This window comes from Gymnoscopelus microlampas (assembly GCF_963454915.1).
Source record: "Gymnoscopelus microlampas genome assembly, chromosome: 23".
NCBI classification, from domain to species: Eukaryota; Metazoa; Chordata; class Actinopteri; order Myctophiformes; family Myctophidae; genus Gymnoscopelus; species Gymnoscopelus microlampas.
This window is the reverse complement of record NC_139960.1, coordinates 4,877,242-4,902,629: the sequence shown is the minus strand read 5'-3', so window position 1 is coordinate 4,902,629 and position 25,388 is coordinate 4,877,242. Positions and strand designations below refer to the sequence as shown.

Below are 25,388 nucleotides of genomic sequence, written 5' to 3'. Positions count from 1 at the left end.
CTGATGCGGCCAATCGGCGGGGGGTTCAAAAGCCCTCAACGTCACCGTCGGTCAAAGTGCGGTTCCAGTGGCCCCACCGACCATCCAACGTCCCTCTTCGCCCGGGGAGTCGACGACGAGGCGCGCCGCGTGCCTGACCTCCACCCCATCCCACCCGCTCCCACTAAGGCTGGTCATCTCCTGACCCACTGACCTCCATTTCACATCCTGTTTTTCCCTTAATTGATCCATCCATCCATTCATTCATCCATGGAGCTAGCATGACGCGGTGCTCAGTCGATCCACAGAGTTCACCATCTCCTCAAACTGGTTTGGTAAGGATAATCTTAGTGTCTTCGTTTTGGTGTCATTTTATTATATGTGTCCCCCCCTCCCCCCCTTGTGTGTTTCGTTCAAGCTGTCTTTTTCTGATTCAATGGTAGTTTGGTGGCAGGTTTCAGTGGTTCTCCCACCAGAGAGCTCAGTCAAAAAAAGGAACTTGCGTCTTTGATTGACTTTGATGTTTGTTTTTGTTTTTTTAATGTTTTTTCTTCTTTTTCGATAATGAATGAATCCACCGAAGGAGCACAAGACTTTTTGAGAAGTGACGAGGAATGAACTTGTGGAATCTTGCAGCACTTTTCGATTTTCCTTATTTAAACGCAGTAAATTCCCCTGCAAGGGAAAAAAGAAAAGAAAACAGAAGAGAGCCAGAGGCCCATCAGTCAGCAGATTTAATCACGAGTCAACATTTAATTGAGAGTTTGGGCAATTCCACACAGCCCAGCCTGACTCAAGCAATCTAGAGGTAGATGTTAAAGTACTCTTGTGTTCAACCCCCTTATCCAATGTCCCCATCTCTGACAATTTGCTTTGGTTAATACTTGAGACTAATTGGACGTGTGTGAGTATGTGTGTGTGTGTGTGTGTGTGTGTGTGTGTGTGTGTGTGTGTGTGTGTGTGTGTGTGTGTGTGTGTGTGTGTGTGTGTATGTGTGTGTGTGTACATTTATTACTACAGTTAAGGGGTCAGGATTAGAGTTTGCCCATTTACATATAAGTTGCACGTCGCCGTCGTCCAACGAAAGTAATATATAGTAATACCTATGTGTGCGTGCGTGTGTGTGCGTGCGTGCGTGCGTGCGTGCGTGCGTGCGTGCGTGCGTGCGTGCGTGCGTGTGTGTGTGTGTACCATAGCCGCCGGCCTGTATGGGGGTTTTGGGTGAAGCGCAGGCGTACAGGCTAAAATCCTCTGTCTGGAATCCGGCCCGGTTCAACGAGGGCTCCGATGCACTGCGGTGGATTTTGGGTAAAGAGCGAGCCAGCAGCTCAATAGACGCCAAGAGCTGGTGGGAAAAAAACAAAAAAAAACAGTGGAAAACAAACACAGACATGGGTCAATGGTCAAAATCATCAGCATTAATCCTTTTTAGAGCACTCCAGAGTCCCGAAAGAAGTACTTGTATCCGCAACCAGGCATTTAAATCAGTGGTTCTGTGGGAGCGCCAAAGATCACGGGGGGTCGGTTGGGGTGGGGGCTGGGGAGGGGGGGGTTGGTGGGGGCAGTGATGCCACGTCTGTTTGGAGGTAGTCCAACATTTTGAATATGCTGCACAAAATCCTAACTTGCATTTTTGGGGGCATTGTATTATCAAAAAGAGTAAAAAAAAAAATCAAGGTAAAAAAGTTTCACAACTTTGCAAAGGTAGCAGATCTACAAGCTCACACCATCGTGAGCTTATAGATCGGCTATTTTTTTTTAGGGTTTGAAAAACACAACATTGTGTGTGGGCGTGTGCCTGCCAGTGTGTTCTCAGCTTATGAGTTAGATGTAAGATGGGGTGTCTCCAATGGAAGAAAGAAAAGAAAAGTTCTGAAGCATCAATTTTAATACTTGATGAGCTGTTTGAATTCAATAGTGGGCAATATCTGAGCTGATGTATACTGCACATGTGTTTCACACTTGCAGTGTAATGAAACAGAAACATTATGTAATACTCAGGAACGCGCAATAGTTGGAGTTCAACTCTTGATTACATTATCTACTCCCATTTACCTACCTACCATTGAACCGTTACACTACGCTGTCCTGTTTCACGGTTTGCATTGAGTGTCCCGTTTGTGCTGTGCTGAGACCCCATGTCTGGATCATATTTATTTTTTAATTCACGGTTCATTGTGCAAAAAAGGCCACCACTTAAGCCCCATTTCACAAATAGCGAAAACAGCAGATCTACAAGCTCACACTGTGCCTATGACATAAATAAAACAGGGAAGCCAGGTTGAAAGTGGCTCTAATGTAAAGGAGGCACCAGTTTTTTTATCTACCACAATTTGAGGATCAGGTCTTCAATTTGTAACACTCTGACGCCATCTGGTGGCCAAATGTAAAGTGTTCCTAGTAAAAGAGACGTGAGTTGCAACTGGGTATACATCTGTGTATAGAGTGTATACTTTATTCACATTTGTTTGAGCGTTGTTTATTGTGATGTTATTCTTCTGTACCTTGTGAGATCTTAGATCTAGTAATTTGGCCGTCGTGGGGCATCGTTCTTACTTGAGGAAAGAGCGGTCGCTCCTCTCTCTTCTTCTTCAGACAGTCGGCCATCAGCCTCCTCATGGCCTTGGGACAGTTGCTCCGGACCTTGCTCAGGTCCGGGGCCAGGTAACCTCTTCCCACCATGAAGATGATCTGCGAGGGCACAGAGATCCAACGTTTTGACCCAACACAACACAGATATACAATATTTGTCAAAGTCCACTTGAAAAAAAGAATAAAAATCCAAGTTATCGTGGTTAAAGCCTGTTAAAGGTAGGGTAAGTGATATGTTAAATAGCTCTATATTCTGATAGTACTTATTTCTATAGAGTGTTTGTCCAGTAACAGGAGTCTCCATGTCTCTCCAGCTCTTCATTAAACAGAAAATGTATTTTCAGGTCAGGATACCAATTTTATCCAATCAGGAGAGAGAGCTCACACAGAATACACATTAAACCAGTGAAATTTGAAGTGATGACACAGAACTGAGCCACTGAGACAAAATTGGAACTGGAACAATATAAAATTGAAGCTGATAACTACTACTCTATAAGTACTCTCTCCTGATTGGCTTTTTTATAAATGAACTATTACAAGTTAGTAAAATAATCATGTACATGTAAATAGTACAGTAAGAGTATAAAACGGCCGTGCAACATCAACAGAAGCATTCAAAATATGACTGTAAATTAAATACCATCATGTGATAAATTACATGTATTCGGAATGTCATACTCGCCGATACTAGTATCGGCAGTTTTTCCGATACTGGTATCGGAACAACTCTAGTACCTGGTCTCTGTTGTTGATGTTTGAGTAGGGCAGTACTCCTGACATCAGCTCGTACAGGACTATACCGAAGGCATAGACGTCAGACTGGAAGCTGTACGGGTTCTTGTCCTGCAGCCGGATTACCTCTGGGGCCTGCGGACGGGGGCGCACGCACACACACAAACAATCATTACATAATCTCCTAATCGCAATCATTTGAGATATTCACAATTATGTTTGCATAAACGTCATCATCGTTTCAATATTGAAAAAATGTCCATAGATTTTCAAATATTTTCAAAACATTGTGGAAAATAGCTGATTTACAATCTTACAATGTGGCGCAATTTACTGTGTACGTTATACTTCAGTCAGTGCAATCCTTGATCACATAAAGAAAAGAAAAAAATCATCATGCACGCCATATTGAACAATACTTCTATGTCATGAAAGTAGTCCTGTTATATTATTAATAGAGAGCTCTCGCATTCCTTGGACTCTTAATAATTAAAAGTCCAAGGAATGCGAGAGCTTTCTTGCAAATAATACATGAAACTAAACAGCAGGAGGTTCTCTCTGGTACAGGGTACAGTATGGATATTTCTTTCATGAATTACAGAAACCACCCACTCGACTTCAAGTGGAAATTTTAAAGATAAGACAGAGCACGATTAAAGAGTTCATATTTTAATTGTGTTCTCCGTATAGAATTTGTGAATGGATTCAATTTTTTTCTTTTTTTTTCACTTCAAGACAAGTGCCTCTCATTCATAGGAAACATACTGTAGCTACATTCATTGATTGTCTTTTTATTGCTGAATAAAAAAAAGTCTACTTAAACTGTGTTCTACTTTTAACCCAGCACCTACTGTGTGATTCATGCAAGTCAGTATATCACTGCACTGTGCGCAACTACACCGGTCTAACTGGTGCACTCACCATCCACAGGATGGAGCCAGAGAGCTGTTCAAACTGGTGCGATCCGCTCCAGCGGGACTTCACTGTGGCCAGGCCGAAGTCCCCGATCTTCACCGTCAGGTCCTCGTGGAGGAAAATATCTGGGAGGGATGCAAGTCAAGGAAACCTGCTTTCCTTAACCACTTAAACTGTGGAGTCCCCCAGTGGCCCTTAATTGGTCCTCTTTGTTTTCTCCATCTACACCAATCTCTTAATGAATCTATAACCAATCTACAAGCTTGTAGATTGGATATTTTCACCACATGCCTATTGCCCATAATAGGGACGCTAGGATTCATGTAGTTAAAGGGTGATAGAATTCCAAGTAGAATTTCGTTGCTGTCGGGTCCAAAACTGTTTCACGATTATTCTAAAAACATTTTAAAATAGTGAAAATAGACGATCTACAAGTAGATCTACATTTGTGCGACACCCTCCTTTTCTCCCTATACAGCAAATCTCTTGGCTCTGTCATCTCTTCTCACAATCTATCTTAGCACTACTATGCCGATGACACTCAACGGTTTCTACCCGCCCCCCCCCCCCCCCCCTCAGGTGGAGAGCGCATTGCTGCATGTCTGACTGACATCTCACAGTGCATGTCTTCTCACCACCTCAAGCTGAACCCAGACAAGACAGAGCTTCTCTTCTTCCCAGCTAAGTCCTGCTCCACGCAGGATCGAACTATTTCCATAGACAACGCCCTGGTGCCTTCGGTTCCAAGAACCAAGAACCTTGGTGTTGTACGGGACAGTCAGCTCTCATTCAAGGCACACACCGCAGCGGTCACTCGATCCTGCAGGTTTACACTCTAGAACATTCGAAGGATCAGACCCTTCCTCACCCAGGCCAGGAGTCAGCCCAGTGTTATAGGCTTTCTAAAAGTAAAGTTTTCTCTGCTTTCTGTTGTTTTTGGCGAAAACAAGCCACATTCAAATGGCCATAACTATGGAATGGATTACCGCGACCGGACAAATTGTTTTCCCTGACTCTACGAGACCCCCGTGCGTGTAATGAGGCGATTGCCGTGAGGACGGTGAGCAAGTGTCACTCTCTCAGGGTTAATTTAGCTGGGGACCCCCTCAAGGACCCCGGATCCCACTTTAAAACCACTGCTCTACTATACCGAGAACAAGTTGGTTGAAGTGACTCGTTTGTAAAGGATACTGTTGCTCTTCAGATCTCTATGGATGATGGATTTGGCATGAAGGTAACTGGGGAGAGAAGAATCACAGAGGACAAAACGTTAGCAGAACAGCAATACTTAATAGTTCACATGCATGAAATGATACAACCACACACACACTAACAGCTAACGGAAGTGAGTAGTCAGACCATGTTGAGCTAATTAAACTAAACTAATAGATATCAAAAATAAATAAAAAAAACAGGACATCCAGGAAATGCCCATGCATTTGTTTCTGTTTATTTTGTTTAAGAAAAGAAAAAAAAAAACAGTTACTCGGTTAACATGTTATAAATGTGGGTAAAAAGCATCTTCTGATTTGAGAAACTTGTTTCAAATCAGATTTCTTTATATCATTTAGTTAATTATATAAGTTCACCTAACAATGTTATGCCTACATGTGGTCTTCATTTAACCACACTTACAGCCTCTAGACTTAGTAAACTGGACCCGAATTGGCTCTGTACTTGGACCACTTTATTCCATTTGCACCACATCTCTTTGCCGAAAATAGCTGATCTAAAAGCTCAACGCTTGTAGATCAGCCATTTTTTTTATGTTCCCCCCAGAATATGGATGCCTGGGGTTGAAGTGGTTAAGCTGCTGTTGATTCAGACAAAATTGGTGTCTCTAGGAATTCATTGTGTGTGTGTGTGTGTGTGTGTGTGTGTGTGTGTGTGTGTGTGTGTGTGTGTGTGTGTGTGTGTGTGTGTGTGTGTGTGTGTGTGTGTGTGTGTGTGTGTGTGTGTGTGTGTGTGTGTGTGTGTGTGTGTGTGTGTGTGTGTGTGTGTGTGTGTGCGCGCGTGTAAGTTAGTACATTTTATTTATATAGCACCTCTCACCTAGAGATCTCACAAAGTGCTTCACATGCAGTGAAAAAACTACACAGGGTATTAAAGCAGAAAAAGGCTGTAAAATTCATCTCAAGCAGGACAACAGCACAAGCATGGAAAACAAAATCATGTACCATCAACAAACGACTGTTCCAAATAGTAGCGTTTCATGGTTGTTCTTAAAAATGTCCACAGAGACTGCATCTCTCAAAACTTGTGGAAGAGCATTCCAAAGTTTAGGGACTACAGCCTGAAAGGCTTTGTCACCTTTAGTTTTTAAATTAGTGTTGGGAACATCTAACAGACCCTGTTCAGCAGACCTCAGGGCCCTGCTGGGCACATAAGTAGCATGTGCGTGTGTTCATGAGTGTGTGTACATGTGCATTAGTGAGTGTCCACTCACTCCATGCCCTGCGCGGTCTGCCGGGCGATGTCAATGAGCTTGATCATCTCGAACTTGGTCTCGATAATGTGCAGGTGGTGGTAGAGGCTGGAGCCCTCACACCACTGGGTCACGATGGCCAGCTGAGGCTTGGTGGTGTAACCCATGAACAGGAGGATGTTCACATGACGCGTTTTCCTGATGGGGGACAGAGGGGGAAGGTTAACTTAATAGTGTTTCTACTGCCGAGTACATGTACACATTATACGGAATTGAGCCCTCTGCATTTAACTCATCCTAACCATTTCACACCAAAGAGTTGCAACAGGCTGAAGTGAACTGTTGCAGGTCGGCACAAAGACAAAAATTTGCATTTGTACTGTATGTAGCCAAATGCCATAACGTTTTCTAGAAATGACTGTTTTTGATACACACACACACACACACACACACACACACACACACACACGTTTGGATCATTGCTACAGTAGGTTAAAATTTGGTTTCATTTTTTTTTTTTATATCTATTTTTATGAATTTTACCGAGATACATATATTCACAACATACTTTGATGCAAATTAACCCCCGGACGGCGGACGGCCATCTAAACCACTTGAAGGATCACTTCATCCATCTGAGCTGTCCACAGCTCATCAATAAGACGCAGAGCGGGTAGACAGCAATGGTGCCATCTTATAATAAGCATTTAGTAAGCCAGCAAGACCAATTATATGAAGATACGTTTGAAAATGCGTGAAGTCAGGGCAAACGCTACTATACTTAGTTGACCGGGGACGCTAAGGGCTCTATACTAGGTCCCCTAGCATTTGCCAAATCTCTTCACCGAACGCGGCCAATCTACAAGCTAGCAAAGCGTTGTGAGCTTGTAGATGTGCGGTTTTCGCTGAACGTTCGCCCCCAGAATAGGGACGCTAGGGTTCACGTGGTGAAGGATAATGACGTATACCTGAGGACTCCCACTTCATTCTTGAAAGCCTGAAGTTGCTGAGGTGTGGGAGCAGTGACATTCAACATCTTTACCGCAACATCACCTGTGAGAGGATGGAAACAGTCAGGACTGCACTTCAGGATCAACTTTCACACAAGAGACTTGTGGATATTAATGTGCATATCTTCGCTGTCAGGTGGAAACCTCGTACCGTTTGTGCAATTCAGAAAGTGGAACAAAGGTTCAAAAATAGTGAAAATAGCCGATCCAGAAGTTCACAATGCGGCACGGCACGTTGTGAGCTTGTTTATCAGCTATTTTCACTACTTTAGCTTGACACGCTTGTACGATGAAGTAGAGCATTACGTGAAAAAACATAAAAAGTCGAAATATGGGTAAGAGGTCAGCGACGATATTTCATAAACAAATGATTTATTCGTCATCTGAGGTCAGACGTACCGTGCCACTTTCCCTTGTAGACAGTTCCAAAGGATCCAGAGCCTATCCTCTGGCCTAGTGTGATCTGACCCTCAGGAATCTCCCAGTCGTCACTCGAGTCTCTTCTCCCCAGGCTTTTCTGTTAAGGGCAAAAAACCCAGTCAGCATTATACACTTCAGGACAACTAGCGCTGACATCTCAACGCTACAGAGCTCAATGCACCACTTTATTGAAACGTCAAACTGACTTTGTGCCCGCTCACCATCTTATTGCGGTCCTCGGACGACGACGAGGACTTGCGCTCCCTCTGCGGGCACGGCGACTTCTGCGGCTTCACACTGGTCAGCGAGCCGGGCAAGGACGCGGGGGGCGTGGCCGATAGCCCTCCTGGCGTGGACCCTGAGAGAGAAAAGGCCAGGGTTCGAAAGGCGGGGCGGGAGAGAGAGGGATGGTTTAACAGGAGAGAGAGAGAGAAAAACATAAAAAGTAAACAGATTGACGGGAAAGAGAGTTTTAAAAGACGGTGAGAAAAGTGACGGAGTGAAAGAAAGACGAAAAAACTTCGGTGTCAGGGTGGGTGGGGGTGTGTGTGGGGTGGTCTGCTGTGTGTCTGTGGTGCGTTGTAAGGCTGCAACTATCAAGTAATTTCTTAGAGATTATTCTATCGATTACTTAGAATAATTGAGAAGCGCGTTTATTTTATATTTTTTAAATTCTTATATCAACTAACCAATAAAACATTTTATACTTTGTCGCACAAAGGTGTCATGCAAAAATAGTGAAATTAGACAATCTACAGGCTCACAATGTGTCGCATTGCGACGCTTTGTGAGCTCGTAGATCGGCTATTTCCAACAAATAAAAAATAGGGATGGATCATTAATTGATTGTCTTATTAAATTATCAATATGTTTTTATTATCGATTAGTTTGATTCATGTTTGCACCCCTAGTATGTTGTGAGGTGAGGTCATACACCACATGCAGTGAAGGAGAGGAAGTGTGGGATAGGCGGCGCCTGCTTTGATGTGATGCTAGTTTTTTTTTGTTTCATCGCAATATTCCAAAACCTCAAAATTATAATTTAAAGCTCAAATCCGTCAGATTTATATTCTACCCGGGATTCGAACCCAGGTTTCCCGCACGAGGGCCGGAATTTCTACTGCCGGCGATCTAAGGCCCGCTTTGAGCTTCAGGCAATACCACTTGTCAACCAGTAGGTGTCCTACCCAATCACAGGGTCTAGATTTCTCAATAGAAGAGTAGGGAGACCCCCTCCAGCTACCACAGTTGTGTTAGTTATGTATTAACAGATTGGTTGAAATACAGTTTTATTCACTAAAGAAAATGGTATGGATTGCAACTTTAAACCGATCAATGAACACTGGGAGTCAGTTTAGCATGGGGCGACATTTCAGCACACAAGCATCCCAGACAAATTACTCGTGGAAGCACCATTAACTCAAACTGGGGTCTCCACTAAATACTGCTCAGCCAAAGGTTAAGCCCACCCCTTTGGCCAAGGCAGACATTAGGCTTCTGTGCCTCAGGCAGGGCTCCCCTGAACGCGGACAAGCCCCCAATGCATTTGAAACCAGTTCTTCTGCATGATTATGAGCTTCGGACAGGCTACTCTACTATACTCTGCTACACAAATTTACTCAAAGGAACTCACTGAGAGAAACGTGTGTTTATATCCATAACATGATAAGACTACGCTAAAATTGCACTGTTAAAATGACAAAAGTTACAATAATAGCTAGCTACCCCCTAAAGCCCCAATACATGAAAGCAGCAGCCTAATCAATTGGTCAGCGACAAACTGGGAACATCTGCGGAATCTGCACTTCCTCCTGTTGAGGCCACCGGCTGGGGGGGGAGGTGGGGTAGAGCGTGTGCGAGAGCGAGAGAAGTGAGGTCAGAATCAAGGAGCAAACACACAGGCGAATGTGACACAAAAGGCAGGCAGGTGATCAAGGCCGATTTATTCTGAAAAATTGCAGATTGAAAAGCTCACAAAGCGTCGCAAGCTTTTAGATCTGCCATTTCTGCATATAAATCAGGCTTTAGGGTGGTTGAGGTTAGGAGAGAGGGTGGGGGGGGGGGGTGTAGAGGACACACACCAACACACATACATACACACACCCACACACACACACAGAGGGCCTAGCTACCTCGGAATACAGGCTCGGGCTCAAAATCAAAGACTATGTCATTGGGGTAGGAGTATAGGAGGGGGCTTGAGGTCCGCGTTCGGTGCTTCCTCAAGCAGCGGGCGGGATGGGTCGGGGGGGCTGCAGGGGGTAAGAGAGAGACAAGACACAGGATCACCCTGAAGGCCCTGAAGTCCAGCTGCTCCGACGGCCTCCACTCACTACATCAGGGGTTCCCCAAACCAGTTGAGACCACCCAAAAGGTAATCTTGTTGTAACCCCCGGGACCCCAAACATTCTGAATTAATAACTGAAGCCATATTTAAGGAAAATAGTGAAAATAGCTGATCTACAAGCTAACAACGCGTCGATGCGTAATGAGCTTGTATTTGTACAAACATTTTCAATCTTTTTTTAACATTTCTGAAATTCTTTTGAAATTAGTTTGACTTTTTTAAGCTCTGAATTTTTTTTATTTTTTTTTTTACATCTGTTGCAAATAATTCAAAAGTTTTTGTAGGAAATGCAAAAAAAAATAAAAATAAATGAAAATAAATTAAATTAATATTTACTCGTGGACCAAAAATGGGTCCCGACCCATTGTTTGGGAAACTGCACTACATATAAAGGAAACCACAATTTGGTTGTCCAAACACGAAATAGACTGCATTGATGCCTGTATGCGCCCAGTATACCGTGACTGACTTGGCACTCTCCAGGTTTTCTTCAGAATAGGTAGGACACCGATTTAATTAGCAGAAATACAATAATTTTAAATGTGTAGCACATTGGCATTGACACTATGGCACATTAGGAGTCCACTAGTATACATTTAGGGCTAGATCTATGCGTTTCTCGTTTAACCCATTTAGACCTGGAACCCCAATACGTAACTATACCTTTCAAGCCAATAACTTATTTTGGGGTTTGTGTTGCTATGTACAATATATATATCAACATCATTTATTATTATTATTTCTTTTAATATATATATATTTTCTTTTCAGAAAACTTTTTTTTTAGGAGGCGTTTTTAGAATCGGCCTCAGGTCTAAATGGGTTAAGATTATTGACCACACTTTTGTGCAAAAATAAAGTTTGACAAAAATGCCCATCACAACAAGCTGGCATGGTGATGACCTCTGCCTTTCACTCATCTGAGCAGGATCGCGTTTAAATTGTTAAACTCTAAATTCTCACGTTCTTTCTGAGTGCGTGTGTGTTTGCCTGGCCACCATTACACTGTGGAAATAATACAAAATAAACACACACCCCTTTTGTTAATGATTTCACTCACAGCTGTTGTGTTATTGAGCAGCTTTAGCAGAGCTGTATCAAAGGAAAGACTTCAGGGAGAAAATCAGGCTAATGAATAGGGCTTCAATTGACTTAGAATATTTCAAACTTTTGCCTCATTTACGATTAACGACTACATTAAAAAAATGATATTGTGAAAGTAGCCAATCTACAAGCTCACAACGCGTCGCAGCATTGTGAGCTTGTAGATCGGCCATTTTCAAATAGGAGATGTATATAGGGGGTTAAAGTGGTTACTGACTTTGATGCCATACTTTTGCTGGGGACCCCCTGGAACCCCCCCAAGGACCCCTGGGGGTCCCCTGGACCCCACTTGGGAACCACTGGTTTAGGAGAGATGGCAGCAGGATAAATAAAAAAAACGGAACTAGCTGAACGTCAAGGGCCGTGGAGGACACAAAAATAAAGAGCAGACAGACAGGACGGTGGGACAACGCCATCGAGTGGACAAATGAAGCCGTTCGGACGACATTCTTACCTCCGTCTGACCTCTGTAAACCTTGATCTCCAATCAAGTCCTGAAAATCAAACGGAGGAAGATTTAAATATTATGAAAGTCTTATAAGTCCAAAACTTTACCTTACTAAGGTTACTTTTCAGAAAATGGGGGAGGAAAAAAAAAAACTGTGTTCCAATGGATCCAATGTAGTCATTATTTAGTCACAAGATCTTGTTAATCCTTTTCATTGGTTCAATAGTATAAAACCCACAGACAAACGTAACCACTTTCATCTACAAGCTCAACGCGTCGTGAGCTAGATGTGCTATTTTTGCACGACACTCTTGTACAACGAAGTAGCACATTCATTTACTGAAAAGCATTAAAATATGGAGATACAAGATTTCTGCCCGACAGCAACTGTGAGTTTTGAATGCTGGGCAAATAAACAATGTCAACGTGTCCGTTAGGGTTCAGATAACATTTACCATCGTTTTGTACCTTATGACTTTATTTTACTGTGCTTTTATGGTCTAAATGAATAATCACACAGGTTAATCTTAATCATTAAAAGAAAAAAAGATAGAAAACAGATTAAGCCCTAAAACCCTATATACCTCGTCGTACAACAAATAGCAATACTACATTGGATTCCATTGGAACACAGGTTCTTTGGATATACAAGGTTTCCTAGCGAAAAAATTATACACAGCAGGGGTCTTCAGTGTTTTTCAGGCCAAGGACCCCTTAGCTGAGAGATGAAGCAGGGACCCCACTAATTTGCAACACAATTTTATTCAATATGTAAACCTTTTCATAGATTTCATAGCTAGATTCACAGTCATGTTAAACAGCACTATCATGTTGAGTAAAATGTTTTTTAAATTAGTGTTTGTTTACACATTATCTTTTCTATTATGTTGGATTCATGTTAATGTGCATTTTCAGACATTTAACCACTTAAAACTGCACTATGTAACTTTCCTCTTCTATCCTGGATTTGAACACAGGTTTCCTGCGCAATTGCTGACATTTTTACCATTGAGCTAATAGAGCCGGCCAACTTGCTCAGGGGATAAATTGAATCTTGACCATCAGGTCAAAATTCATGTCAGATCCTGTGTCTAGGTGAGACATGACCTTGTTTTTATTTTTCCATTTTACATACAAGATACAAGCATATTATTGTATATATGACAACTTGTTCCCCCAATCGCCAACCCTCCCCCCAAGAGACATGACCTTTGACACGATCTAAATGTCTCAATAGAAGAGCAGAGAGACAAAATACAACCCCAATTGTATAAGTTATATTGTATTAACATACTCTACCATACAGTGACAGTGAGGCTTTAAACCCTCAATACTTGGTAAACTTGACCATTGACTCTGTACTTGGTCTGCTCTTTTTACTCTCTGCACCAAACCTCTTTCCCGAAAACAGACGATCTACAAGCTGCACAACGCCTCGAGTTTGTAGATCGGTTGCTTTCGGCTAATGTTTCCCTTAGAATAGGGATTCGAGGGTTCAAGTGGTTCATGTAAAAAAAGTTCCAATCACACAAAGATTTGGTGCCCCCCGGAGCCCCTGTTGAACACCCATGACATGCAGCGTGAGAAGCAGCAGACAGACTCACATCAATGTTAACAGGCTCAATGGTGTTGATATGGACGTTGGGGGCTGAGGACGAGCGGTCCCGCTGGCCAAACTGGTTGCGGTGGTCCTCCTCGCCACCGGGACGGAAACCCTGGGGGATGGGAATGGACTTGGACGGGGACACAGAGGCATGGCACAGGGACCTGTTGTAGGGAAAGACGAGATGGGTTCACGTTGGGAGAACGGTGTGAGGGAGGAAGAAGACCCCCAGGGAGTCAAAACACAAAACACATAATTCACGTACCTTCAAAAAGCCACCCACCCACAAAAAAAACACGTTATAGAGTGGCAAAGCTTGTAGTTAGAAAAGACGCAAACAAGTTGGAAATAGGACCTTTCTGTTAAAGGGATCTTGTGTCTGTTTGTTAAACCAAAACAAAAAATTGTTAAAAGGTTAAGGCTTTATATTATTATAGTAATCATTGCTATAGAGTGTTTGTTCAGAAACAGGGATCTCTCCAGCTCTTTAATAAACAGAAAATAAAATTTCAGGTGGGTCACAAATTTCATCCAATAAGGAAAGAAAACCCTTTCATCAGCTTCAACTTTGTGTACCAATTCCAATTTTGCCCTCATTTTTTTTTGGTTTCATCACTTCCAATTTCACTTGTTTATCCTGTTATTCTGTAACTGCCACCGACCCAACATCCGGGGACCCGTTCCCTGGAGCTTTTGGTTCTTCCATTTTGCAGGTTTCCATGGACTGTTATTACAGACCCCCAGCTGCAGATCAAGTGTGTGATTGCGGACCAGGCCTCTCCATGGAGCACAACTGTGGATTGCTACTATATTATATTATATTATATTATACCATTATATACATTATTAACAGTCTTATATACTATACCATATACTATCTAACATTATTGTTATGCTATATTATAGTATACTAGCTTACATTATTATTATTGTGATTGCTACTACTTGTATCTCCCTCCGTCTCTCCTTCTTTCTGTCTCTGTCTCTCCCTGTCCCCCCCCCCCCCCTTGCTCTCTTCCCCCCCGACACAGTCGAGGCAGATGGCCGCCCACCCTAGAGCCTGGGTCTGCCTGACATGTCTTCCAGTTAAGGGGGAGTTTTTCGTTGCCACTGTTGCAAAAATTGCTTGCTCAGGGTGGGACAATGCCCGGCCGTCTCTGCCCTACATGCATCACAACAAGTGTCTTGCGACAACTTGTTGTGATTTGACACTTTAATAAAATTTAAATTAATTGATCGGATGTTATCCCGACCCCTTATTATCCTGATTGTATTTTCTGGAAATACATATACATACAGTCAAAATACAGAGCTATTTAACACTTATTTTAACAAAACAAATACATATCACTTACACGCTCTTTAATTTAATCCAGCTGTTTTTATACAGATGAATGGAAACTAACGTTAGTGCAAAATAACTGATTAGATACAAAAATAGCATATAAGCTCAAATAATAGCGCACAGGCGATTATGTAATGGCTGTGAACAGGCCTAGTGTGACCAGGTGGAGGGACTCACCCAGTGGAATCGGACGGAGGCAACGAGGGGCAGACCTCGGACACGGGGGTGGTGCCTTCAGAGGACATCTCCTCCTGGGTGAGGGGGTGGTGCTCAAAGAACTTGGACACCAGCAACAAGCTACACCAGAGAAGACATTGGCAAAACACTGAGTCCCCAACTTTCCAGGAGGACACATTGATGGAAGAGTACAAAGTAGGGCTGGCCAATATTGTATTATCGTGATATGGCCCGTGTAACGTATGCTGTGTTCACAAAGGCAGAGACAAAGCTACAGTCTACCATCATTTTCAATGGAAGCCAGCGACATGAAGATACAAAGAGACGCCCGACGTTTGTAACTGCTACAAAATCTACAAAGCTACAATCCAAGTTGAGCTGGCTGAAGCTACAAAATGTGTTGAACCCATTTCTTCTCTCTCCACACAACTCCTGCTTGTAAAGGGGGGGGGGACTGATTATTTCCGTCCACTAGTTCCATGTTCCCAGGCTTTATATTTTCCTCTATATTTTGCTTCCTCGTCGGACGCATGCTTGATGTATGATGTTAATTGATGTCGTCACAAAAATCAAGGAAATCAAGAGGCGAAACAATACAAAAATATAAATACAAATATTGTGATACTAGATTTTGTCAATATTGCTCAGCCTTAGTACAAAGCAAGGCACTTTTGGGGACAGGGCTACAGATATTTTTGTAGTGCTGTTCTCAATCCACTATCATTTCTCTAAACCAGGGGTCTTCAACGTTTTTCAGGCCAAGGACCCCCATTGCTGACAGAGAAATGAAACAGAGACCATGTCGTGGAATTCTGGATCAATCAGTAATTGATGAGGCAAGAGATCGAGACAATAGTCTAGGTGGTGATGGTTATGCTTTAACCATCACCACCATCTCACAACTCATCACGCTGCGATGCGTTGTGAGCTAGATCTGCTATTTTCAGCAAATGTTACCCCTAGAATAGGGATGCTAAGGTTAAAGGTTCCTATCACAAAGATTTGGCGACCCCCCTGTAGTAACTCTTAGTACCCCTAGGGGTCCCGGACACCCTGTTGAGGAGCCATGCTTTATTACAAAGTTTTAGCTTGTGTAGTGTTGCTCTCGATCCACTAGTTGTTTCTCTCTAAACTGTGGTGTGTATATACTGTTTCATTGTGGGGGGGACGTACTCTAGCTGGTCGTAGTTGACACACATGAGGGGAACCTCGGTGCTGCAGCGCTGGTGGAACTTGTAGCCACACGTCTGGCAGCGGAACCCCTGGAACAGGAGCTTCCGACAGAAGTCACAGAAGGCCAGAGTGAAGAAAGTCTTCCTCACCTAACGAAACAAAACACACAGTATAGACAGAGAGAGAGACAGAGAGAGACACAGAAAGAGACAGAGAGACACAGAGAAAGAGACTTGTCAGACATTCTGTACGGTAAATATGTATTTATAAAGCGCCTTTCAAAACAAATGTTACAAGGTGCTGTACATGCAAAACAATACCTACAGATAAAAAGAAAATATTAAAAGAAAAGGATAAAACAAAACAGAACAGCATTACAAATGTACGTGCTTACGAAACAAATAGGTTTTTAGCAGGTTTTTGAAGGTACTCAAAGGTACTCCGTTTTATCTTAATGCCATTGGAAGACCATTCCACAGAGTGTCGGCTACGACTGCAAAGGCACGCTCACCTTTAGTTTTTAGCCTAGTTTTTGGGACAGCGAGAAGGCCTTTGTCCGAGGACCTAAGCAGTCTCACATTCTCCTTAAAGGAGAATTCCTGTCATTTTAAGTGTTATGTTTGATGTGTGTCAAATCACTTACCAACGTAGGAATGAAAATCGCGTAACTCCACAGAGCCCCCTATCGACCCCCACCGTTGTCATTATAGGAGGATATAGGATAGCCCAAATTCGCCTATTTTAACCAATGCAAAGTCTGTTTTTTTGCTTCTAGTACTCATTGTTGAGTCCCATGATAATGTAACAGGCGCTAAAACTCCCGACAAGCTAACGGCTAATAACAGAACGAGCTAATGCTGGTTGCTGGTTTCTCTCCCGACCTGGCAACCTGGGGCTGCCATGCAGAGAGATAAGCAATTTTCATTCCTACGTTGGTAAGTGATTTGACACACATCAAACATAACACTTAAAATGACCGGAATTCTCCTTTAAGGGACAATAATGCTGTTAGATTGGAAGGGGCCAAACAGTGAAGTGTTTTAAAAGTGATTACCAAATATTTTTTTTAATCAATTGTGCAGTCAATGGGTAACCACTAGCACAGGTGTGATATGTGCCCTGCGTCGTGTGTTGGTTAAAAGTCTAGCAGCTGCATTCTGTACATTGCAGGTGGAAGGCAAACACTGTCAGACAGAAGAACAAACTGGATGAGCTAACCAACAGCTAGGAGTATGTACTGTACATTGTGCTCCTGTTCTCAATAACTTGTTCAACTTCACTCCAGGGCTTGCGCAGTACATCCCATAACTTTTCTAAACGCAAGCAACCGATTGATACAATCCATGGAATAAAAGCAAAAATAAAATCTCATGACCTTTTGTCAGGCCAAGTCCTAAACTGTGTTTTGTGAAATAGCATGAAAGGACATCGCCCTCTAGTTATCCGCTTCCTAAACAATTAGCACAATGTATAGAATTATGATGTTACAGGTATTATTGTTCTAAATGTTCTTGCCGTTCTACATACAGCCAACCAGTTGAAAACATTGCAGATTGAGGCTTTAACCTTTGCCTTTATGAAATAATCAAGACCATTAGGGTTTATGGAAGACGCTGAACATGCATTCTACTGCTAGTTTGACCACTTCAAATACTCTTTAATCTTAATAACTAATAACCGAAAATAGCCGATATTGGCTTTTTGCGGTGCGCAACATGCTGAAGACATGCTGAAGACATGCTGAAGACACGCTGAAGACATGCTGGCTTCTACGGAATTCAAATGACTGAAATCAGTCGTGGCAACTTAGAACTTCGATCCATGTACGAAATCTACAGTGCAAGAGAAAGGGGGCAATATTGTTATTATTGTTATTGTTATGATAACCGGCGCCATACTTACAAAGTTGTGTGTGGTCAGCGGAACATTTTCCAACACTTCGACATGCAGCTCCTCTCCTGTAAGCCACGAGATGTCCGTGTCCCAGCCAATGGGCTTCTTCTCTCTGAAACGGCAAGTGGAGGGTTTTCGTTTTTTGGCCTGTTGCTTTTTATCCATTTTTCTCCACAATTTAGTCAATATGCCAATTAATTCCTCCCCACACATATTTCTGTGTGTTGTCACTGGCTCACCTGCCAGTGAGGAGCCCCCACTGGTAGGACGCAGAGCCTTCATCCTACTCCTACAGCCCGTAGGAGTACGAGCAGTGACAACTATCACCCTCCCCACCCGGCTTCCTCCCCCGAAAAAGGACCAATTGGTTTCGTGTAGAGACGCTCAACAAAGACAGATGCACTACGGTGGATTCTTCTAACCCACAACCTCCATGGTGGTGGGCAGGCCCTTTACCGCTGTGCCACCCGAGCACCCAGAATATGTCATTATTAAACACACAATCTGGGAACCCAAAGCCAAATAAAAAGGAAAAACAGCGCCCTCTGCGTTTTTTTACTCTTTCACTTGGCTCTGGGGGGAGCTGAACGGAGCACCCGTGCGCAAGGAAACCAGGGTTTTTGGTCTGCCCTCAGCGCTCCACTTCCGGTGGTGCGCTTATGTTTTCATTCCCACTAACAATATTTCTACATGGAACACTAACACCACTTCTCCCAGATAACATGGATCGTTTTGGTTATAAGCCCACTTGTTTCTATGATGAAAGAGCAAGTTAAAATGTGAATATATTTCCGTGATTTTGTCTGCTCCGAGGACGCTATTGTTAAATGAGTTTCGGTTTGTTTTCAGTGGGAAGCGAGAGCACAGACAGTAAATCCCGCCCACTACATTTGATTGGGTAAAGCGCGGCCTGCTTCCTGATCTGAAGGCACGCCCACTTGTAGGCAGTGCGTACACGTTATGACGAACCCCCTGACAGATTCAAGCGGAGAGCAGAATCTGTTCTTGAGAGATTATTGAACACATGATGAACCCTAGTGTCCCTACTTTGGGCACGTCATAAGACAAACTTCTGGCCAATGATCTACAAGCTCATTGTGAGCTTGCAGATCGGCTATTTTCTGCGAAGAGTTTCGTTGTAGAGGGAAAAGAGAAAGGGGACCAAGTATTATACCCCTGGCCTGGGGGACCCCGGTCAACGAAGTATATAAGGGTTTTAAGAGGTTTAAACATGTACACTCCATTCGTTTTGTTGTTTTGTGACTAATCCGAATGGCCTTACCCGTCCTGTATCCTAAGGACGGCACAACATTCTGGGATGAGACCCCGCATCATTAGAGCTTTCTTCAGCGAGTCCCTTACAGTCATCCCACAGCGGGCAGGGACCTGCAACACAAAGACACACAGAGGGTCACAGCCAGTCAAGTGACACATGGATTCAAGCAAAAATAAAATCTCACGACTGAAAAAAAATGCTGTTAGGCCTAATATGCGATTTGTGAAACCGTGTGAAAGGTCACTTCGAGCCGCACTGCGAGCTTTTACATCAGCTGTTTCTAAACCTTTTTGAAAAATCTTGAAACGTAGCGTGGTCCAGCAGCAGAGTAGTCTGAAAACAGGCAATATATCTGACATAAACCAAACTGACTGATCTTTGTTCACGCAAACAGGAATTACATTTGCACCTGAAAATGGTACCACTTTAGGAAGCTTTTGCTGAATCACCTTCCAAATGAAGTATTTGCCCTACTAAAAAGGAGAAAGAACTCCCTGGAGTGGCAATCAGTCCCCCTTGGAGGTCTAGAAAAGGATGGTGATCCTTACCTATGGGACATTCATTATAAGGTCTGGTTGCCAAATGTTTTCTGCATGTACGGTATACTGTACAATATAATAGTCGCTCCATTCTTATTATATTTTATTACTATTGTTTTCACAAACTGAATATATGCCAGACTATACTATGCCATTTAAATTAATATCATTTAAGACATTTCTAACAAGTAATTAAATATGTATTTTCAGCTGGGAAAAAAAGGCTGGTATAAATTAGCCTTTCTTTATGGTCACAAAACTTTTACATTTTTGGAAAAAGGCTTGGAGCCAGTGTTGCCAGGTCTGCGTATTATAAGCAAATCTGGGCTCTTTTTTTCTGTCAAATCACTTGTAAATATTGGTAGTTGCGGGTTGCATTTTATTGGGGGGGGGGGGGGGGGGGGCTTGTTTCTAAAGTGTAGTTGCTTATTTAGGCTTGCTTCCTAGTCGTTTAAACATCATGTCATGATATAGATTTATAGATTTCTTTAAAATATAGGAATTGTTAAAGAAAACCGTTAAGAGGGAATCTTTAAGGAATCTGAATCGTTAAAATCCTAAAAGGCATCGTTTCTCAAAGTGGGGTCTGGGGACCCCCGGATGTTCTTGAGGGGGTTCCAAGAAGTCCCGAGCAAAAGTAGTTAAAATAGCATCAAAATAATGTTAACCACTTTATGCGTTAATACGTTGGCTATTAAAAAAATATCAGATCTACAAGCTCACAGCGCTTCACTTCCTGCCGCGCTGCGAGCTTGTACATCTGCTATTTTTGAAAATATTTTGAATAATTGTGAAAATAAATTATATACATCTTTTCTTCTGGGGGTCCCTGGCACAAAACCTTTTCAGATGGGCGTCCGTGGCCAAATACATATCAATTTGGGGGTCCTTGACATGAAAAAGTTTGAGAACCACTGTCCTAAAAAAGGATCCCAACCCATGTCTTGGCGGGCCTGCTTGCATGAAAAGCTTTCTGCAAGGCGACAGTGTCCCACTGTGCAGCTAATCAAAGTAAAGGGGGTCACCTACATTCCCCTTGGTCTCACACTGTGCGCCAATCTGTTGGGACAGTCAGACCCTTGGAACACAGACCTTTGTCAGAAATAGGCACTCCACACAGTGGTGGAAAGTAACTAAAGTACATTTACTCAAGTACTGAACAATTTAGACATTTTATTTTTGTTTCTTTATACTTCTATTACATCTCAGAGGCAATTATTGTACTTTTTTTTTTTACTCCACTACACATATTTGAAAACTTTAGTTCCGAGTTACTTTGCAGATATTAGATATCATTACAAAACATACATTAACCAGGTTACGGCCTATGCTATACTCCCATCTATTAAAAGATTACCGATCTGCAAGCTCACAATGCGTCGCATTGCAACAAGTTGTGAGCTTGTAGATTGGCTGTTTTCCAAAGATTTCAACTAGTTTTTTAATGTAGTACTTTTACTTTGGTACTGTAGGTACTTTTTTTAAAGATTTTTTTGGGGGCTTTTCTGCCTTTATTTGGATAGTATATAGTAGAGTGACAAGAGCAGGGAGAGAGAGAGACAGGGAGTGACACGCAGGAAAGGTCTTCAGGGCTCAGGAATCGAACCTAGGCCATTGGCGCCCCACTGTAAGTACATTTTCAGTTCAACTTTTTTTATATAGCGCCTTTCATGACCCCAATAGACGCTTTACAACAAAAACAAGGAACAACCAAACAAAACAACAATTTGCCATAAGCCTGAGAGAATAGGTGTCTTTTCAAGGTAGCCTTAAAAGTGTCCAGTGTTGGAGCATGGCAAATCTCCATTGGGAGAGAGTTACACAGTGTGGGGGCTGCCACACTGAAGGCTCTGTCCCCAACGGTTCGCTTGCTATATCCTATATCACACGCTGAGGAAGGCTTGACGCCGAAACAAGTCAGTGTATGCCTCTGCCTTGTTATTAATAAAAAATAAATACCAGAAGGACTTCAGAGTGCTGCTGGCTATTCTGTTTTATGCTTCCAAGTAAAGCCAGACCAATATATTTGACTTTTTTTGACAACATCGGTATCAGCAATGTATCGGCTGTGTACCGAGCTCAGTAGTGTTGGTTTGTTTTGGGCACAGGCAAAAATCATAATTCAAAACCAACAAAGTATATTACAGGGCTAAAGGTAGGGCAAGTGATTTTTTTTGTTAAAATAAGTGTTACATTGCTTTATTTTCTGATAGTACTCATTGGTATATAGAGTTTGTTCAGTAACAGGGGTCTCCCCGTCCCTCAAGCGCTCGATTAAACCAAAAAAATATTTTCAGGTCGGGATACCAATTTTATCCAATCAGGAGAGAGAACTCACACAGGATACAGGATAAACAAGTGAAATTGGAAGTGATGACACAAAGAAATGAGCAGAACTAAATTTGAAATCAAACACATATTGAAGCTGATCCTGATTGGCTGAAAATTGGCCACCTAGAGTATCTAAAAATGTATTTTCTGTTCATTAAAGAGCTGAAGAGACGCAGAGACTCCTGCTACTGAAGAAACACTAGCAATGATTACTATCACAATATAGTGCTTTAAAACTAAACGTTTTGTTAAAAGATTAACGAAAAAATATCACTTACCCTACATAAGAAATTAAAACCTCCTCCTCGATTTTTTCTTTTAACCAACATGAACAAGATTAAGTCTGTTACTCAGTCTAAATATCGGTTTCGATATATTTTCAGTTAGTTGGCTCTATGCACAGCAGCCATACTGTAAAGACATTGGGCCTCTTCCTTACTTTCTTCACATGTGTTACCAATGATACTAATGAAGGCTCTGTTCCATTTAGTGTAGCACAGCGGTTCTCAAACGTTTTAATTTCAAGGACCCCCATAACTCTGAGTGTACAAATGGAACCAAGTGAACCTGTGACATTTGTACACTCTCAGAATGACACACCCGTAAGGGGCCATTTGGAACCATGAGGGTCCCTGGACAACACTTTGAGACCCACCTGTGTAGCAGAGTGTTTCCAGTGAGCCAACATGCACAATATCAGCCTCCCTGACTCCGTTTGACCAGAATGGAACAGAGCCTTCATTAGTATCATTGGTAACACGTATGGAGGATGTAAGGATTTTCTTTCCAGTATGGCTGCCGTGCATAGAGCCTATTGCCCAGTAGCCCTACAGCCGACCTACCACTGTCCGCTGCTTGTTGGGTAGAAACACTCTGACGATGGGCTTCTGTGGCGAGCGGGGGTTGGCGCGCGCTGCGTCGCAGGGGCTCTGCAGCACGGCCAGGGTGTTGGGGGCCGATGGGAAGGCTTGGGCCGAGCCGCCTCCGCAGCCCCCCATGTTCACGTCCTGGAGGCCCGGCGTCGGGGAGGAGCAGGAGAAGTCTGTGCCGTTGCCCATGGCCTCCAGGAGCTGCTGCTCTCTCTGCTGAAGGGCGTCCAGCTTGCTGGTGTACTCCTCATACGCCTGCGGGTTGAGAAACATGATGTCATGACAGAAAGTAATGCGGTGTTCACACTGGCAGCTACAAAGATACTGTCTACCATTCACTTTCAATGGAATACAGCGACATGAAGATACGAAGCTACAGCCAACGTTTGTAGCTGCTACAAAAGCTATGACAGCTTGAAAAAAAGTTGTGCTGGCTACAACTTTAGCTACAAAGCGACAGATGTGCTGTGTAGCTTTGTATCTTTTGTAGCTGCCGGCGTGAACACAGTCACGAAAGATACAACGCGACGCAGCATAACTGTCGCCGAGTCGCTGTTGAAGTGTTGATCAACACGCTCGTTGATGTCAAGCATGTGACCCGACGAGCGAGAAAAATATAGAGGAAAATCTAAAGTCTGGGATTAAAAAGAACATGGAAACTGGCTGATGGAAATCATATGTTTCCCCCCATTAAGAGTAGGAATTCTATGAAGAGAGATGGTGAGTGGAAATGGTTAAAACAACACTTGGTCGTTTTGTAGCTTTGTAGCTGCAGTTGAAGCCAGCTCAACTCGGATTGTAGCTTTGTAGATTTTAAACTCCTGCTGCCATCATTAAAGTCTAAGTCAACAGTTGCCAACATAATGATTGAATGACATAATTATACATCAAGAATATTTCTGAAACGGTCAGCTTAAAAGGTAGGGTAAGTGATTTTCTTTGGTTAAAATAAGTGTTAAATAGCTCTATATTCTGATAGTACTCATTGCTATAGAGTGTTTGTTCAGTAACAGGAGTCTCCTTGTCTCTCCAGCTCTTTATAAAACAGAAAATGCATTTTCGTTTCAGTTTCAGTTTCATTTCCAATTTTATCCAATCAGGATAGAGAACTCAATCAGGATATAGATAAAACAAGTGTAATTGGAAGTGATGACACTAAGAAATGAGCAGGCAAAATTGGAACTGGAACACTATAAAAATGAAGCTTAAAAATAGGTACTTTCTCCTGATTGGTTGAGATTTTGACACCTACCGGAAAATGTATTTTCTGTTTATTTAATACTTTTTGTTTTAGACCAAAAATATCACTTACCCTACCTTTAACTATTATTGTTATAGTGTCTATTAGTTTAGCATGCCTACGTGACCATTCAAGGACGATTTCTATGTGTATAAGAAGTATCAAAGATTGCTCCTCTCTGAAACTTTTGCCCTGTTGGGGGCTTAGGGGGCGAGAGGCTTGCCGGTCTCGGCTTATAGCAAGCCAGGGTAGGTCCTGCCGTGATGATCATCTTTGAATAAACTTGGTTTCCTTCACCTTGAGTGGAAATACATATATTTTTCACATAAAAAACACGACGAGTTATTGCCTTTCACCTGCTTAGTATTGTACTGTCGTGTGGTTAAACTTCGCCTCGTTGCACGATAATGCCCATGGCTGCGTCTCTACTGAACTCTCTGCGGCCACGAGGGAAATGTGTTTGTCTATACTAGTGGTTCTCAAAGTGGGGCCCTGGGCCCCCAGGTGTCCTTAAGGGGGTTCCAGGGGGGTCCCCAGCTAAATTATTGATAGTTAAGAACCAAATGGACCCCTACAGGTCAGTAACTCTGACAGTGTACAAATGGAGCCAAATGGAGTTATGGGGGTCCGTGACCTAATGCATACCAAACCAGGGTGCGGTGCCCATGAAATCACAAAAAGTTGAACCACCGGTGTATACGCCAAAATAGAAAGAACCGTCTCCTTAGTTTTTTGATGAACAAAGCATCAGGCGTTTGAATCGACATGCATACACGTTTCCTTCCAATCCAACTTCTCTTACCTCCAGGTATATGGACGGAGGGTTGTGCTCTCCTCCGAATTTATCCAGCAGGGCCTCCAGGTGCTCTTGTGTCAACTTTATCATCTGCTTGATGTTCCAGATCTGGAGGGCAAAGCGCAGACGTCACAAACTCACATCAACAAACTGGCTAGAATGTGTGAAAAG

At 42.8% G+C, this 25,388-nt stretch overlaps 1 protein-coding gene across 2 annotated transcripts in view; it reads right to left on the bottom strand.

Moving 5' to 3' along the window:
- Nucleotides 1–391: 391 nt before the first annotated feature.
- The window catches only part of braf (B-Raf proto-oncogene, serine/threonine kinase), a 33,033-nt gene continuing 8,036 nt past the window's right edge, over nucleotides 392–25,388 (bottom strand). Inside the window, exons 2-20 of one of the 2 annotated variants that reach the window (XM_084049802.1) lie at nucleotides 25,224–25,325; nucleotides 23,155–23,436; nucleotides 19,449–19,552; nucleotides 18,176–18,278; nucleotides 16,274–16,422; nucleotides 15,101–15,220; nucleotides 13,580–13,742; nucleotides 11,982–12,021; nucleotides 10,209–10,328; nucleotides 8,298–8,434; nucleotides 8,056–8,173; nucleotides 7,615–7,699; nucleotides 6,668–6,844; nucleotides 5,413–5,459; nucleotides 4,228–4,346; nucleotides 3,310–3,441; nucleotides 2,536–2,670; nucleotides 1,171–1,324; nucleotides 392–654 (exon numbers count right to left, since the gene is read on the bottom strand). In XM_084049802.1, the coding sequence (XP_083905928.1) occupies nucleotides 632–654; nucleotides 1,171–1,324; nucleotides 2,536–2,670; nucleotides 3,310–3,441; nucleotides 4,228–4,346; nucleotides 5,413–5,459; nucleotides 6,668–6,844; nucleotides 7,615–7,699; nucleotides 8,056–8,173; nucleotides 8,298–8,434; nucleotides 10,209–10,328; nucleotides 11,982–12,021; nucleotides 13,580–13,742; nucleotides 15,101–15,220; nucleotides 16,274–16,422; nucleotides 18,176–18,278; nucleotides 19,449–19,552; nucleotides 23,155–23,436; nucleotides 25,224–25,325 (2,310 nt within the window). In that variant the 3' untranslated portion in view covers nucleotides 392–631. The remainder of the gene's footprint in view (nucleotides 655–1,170; nucleotides 1,325–2,535; nucleotides 2,671–3,309; nucleotides 3,442–4,227; nucleotides 4,347–5,412; nucleotides 5,460–6,667; nucleotides 6,845–7,614; nucleotides 7,700–8,055; nucleotides 8,174–8,297; nucleotides 8,435–10,208; nucleotides 10,329–11,981; nucleotides 12,022–13,579; nucleotides 13,743–15,100; nucleotides 15,221–16,273; nucleotides 16,423–18,175; nucleotides 18,279–19,448; nucleotides 19,553–23,154; nucleotides 23,437–25,223; nucleotides 25,326–25,388) is intronic. The other variant, XM_084049801.1, reaches the window with a different exon arrangement.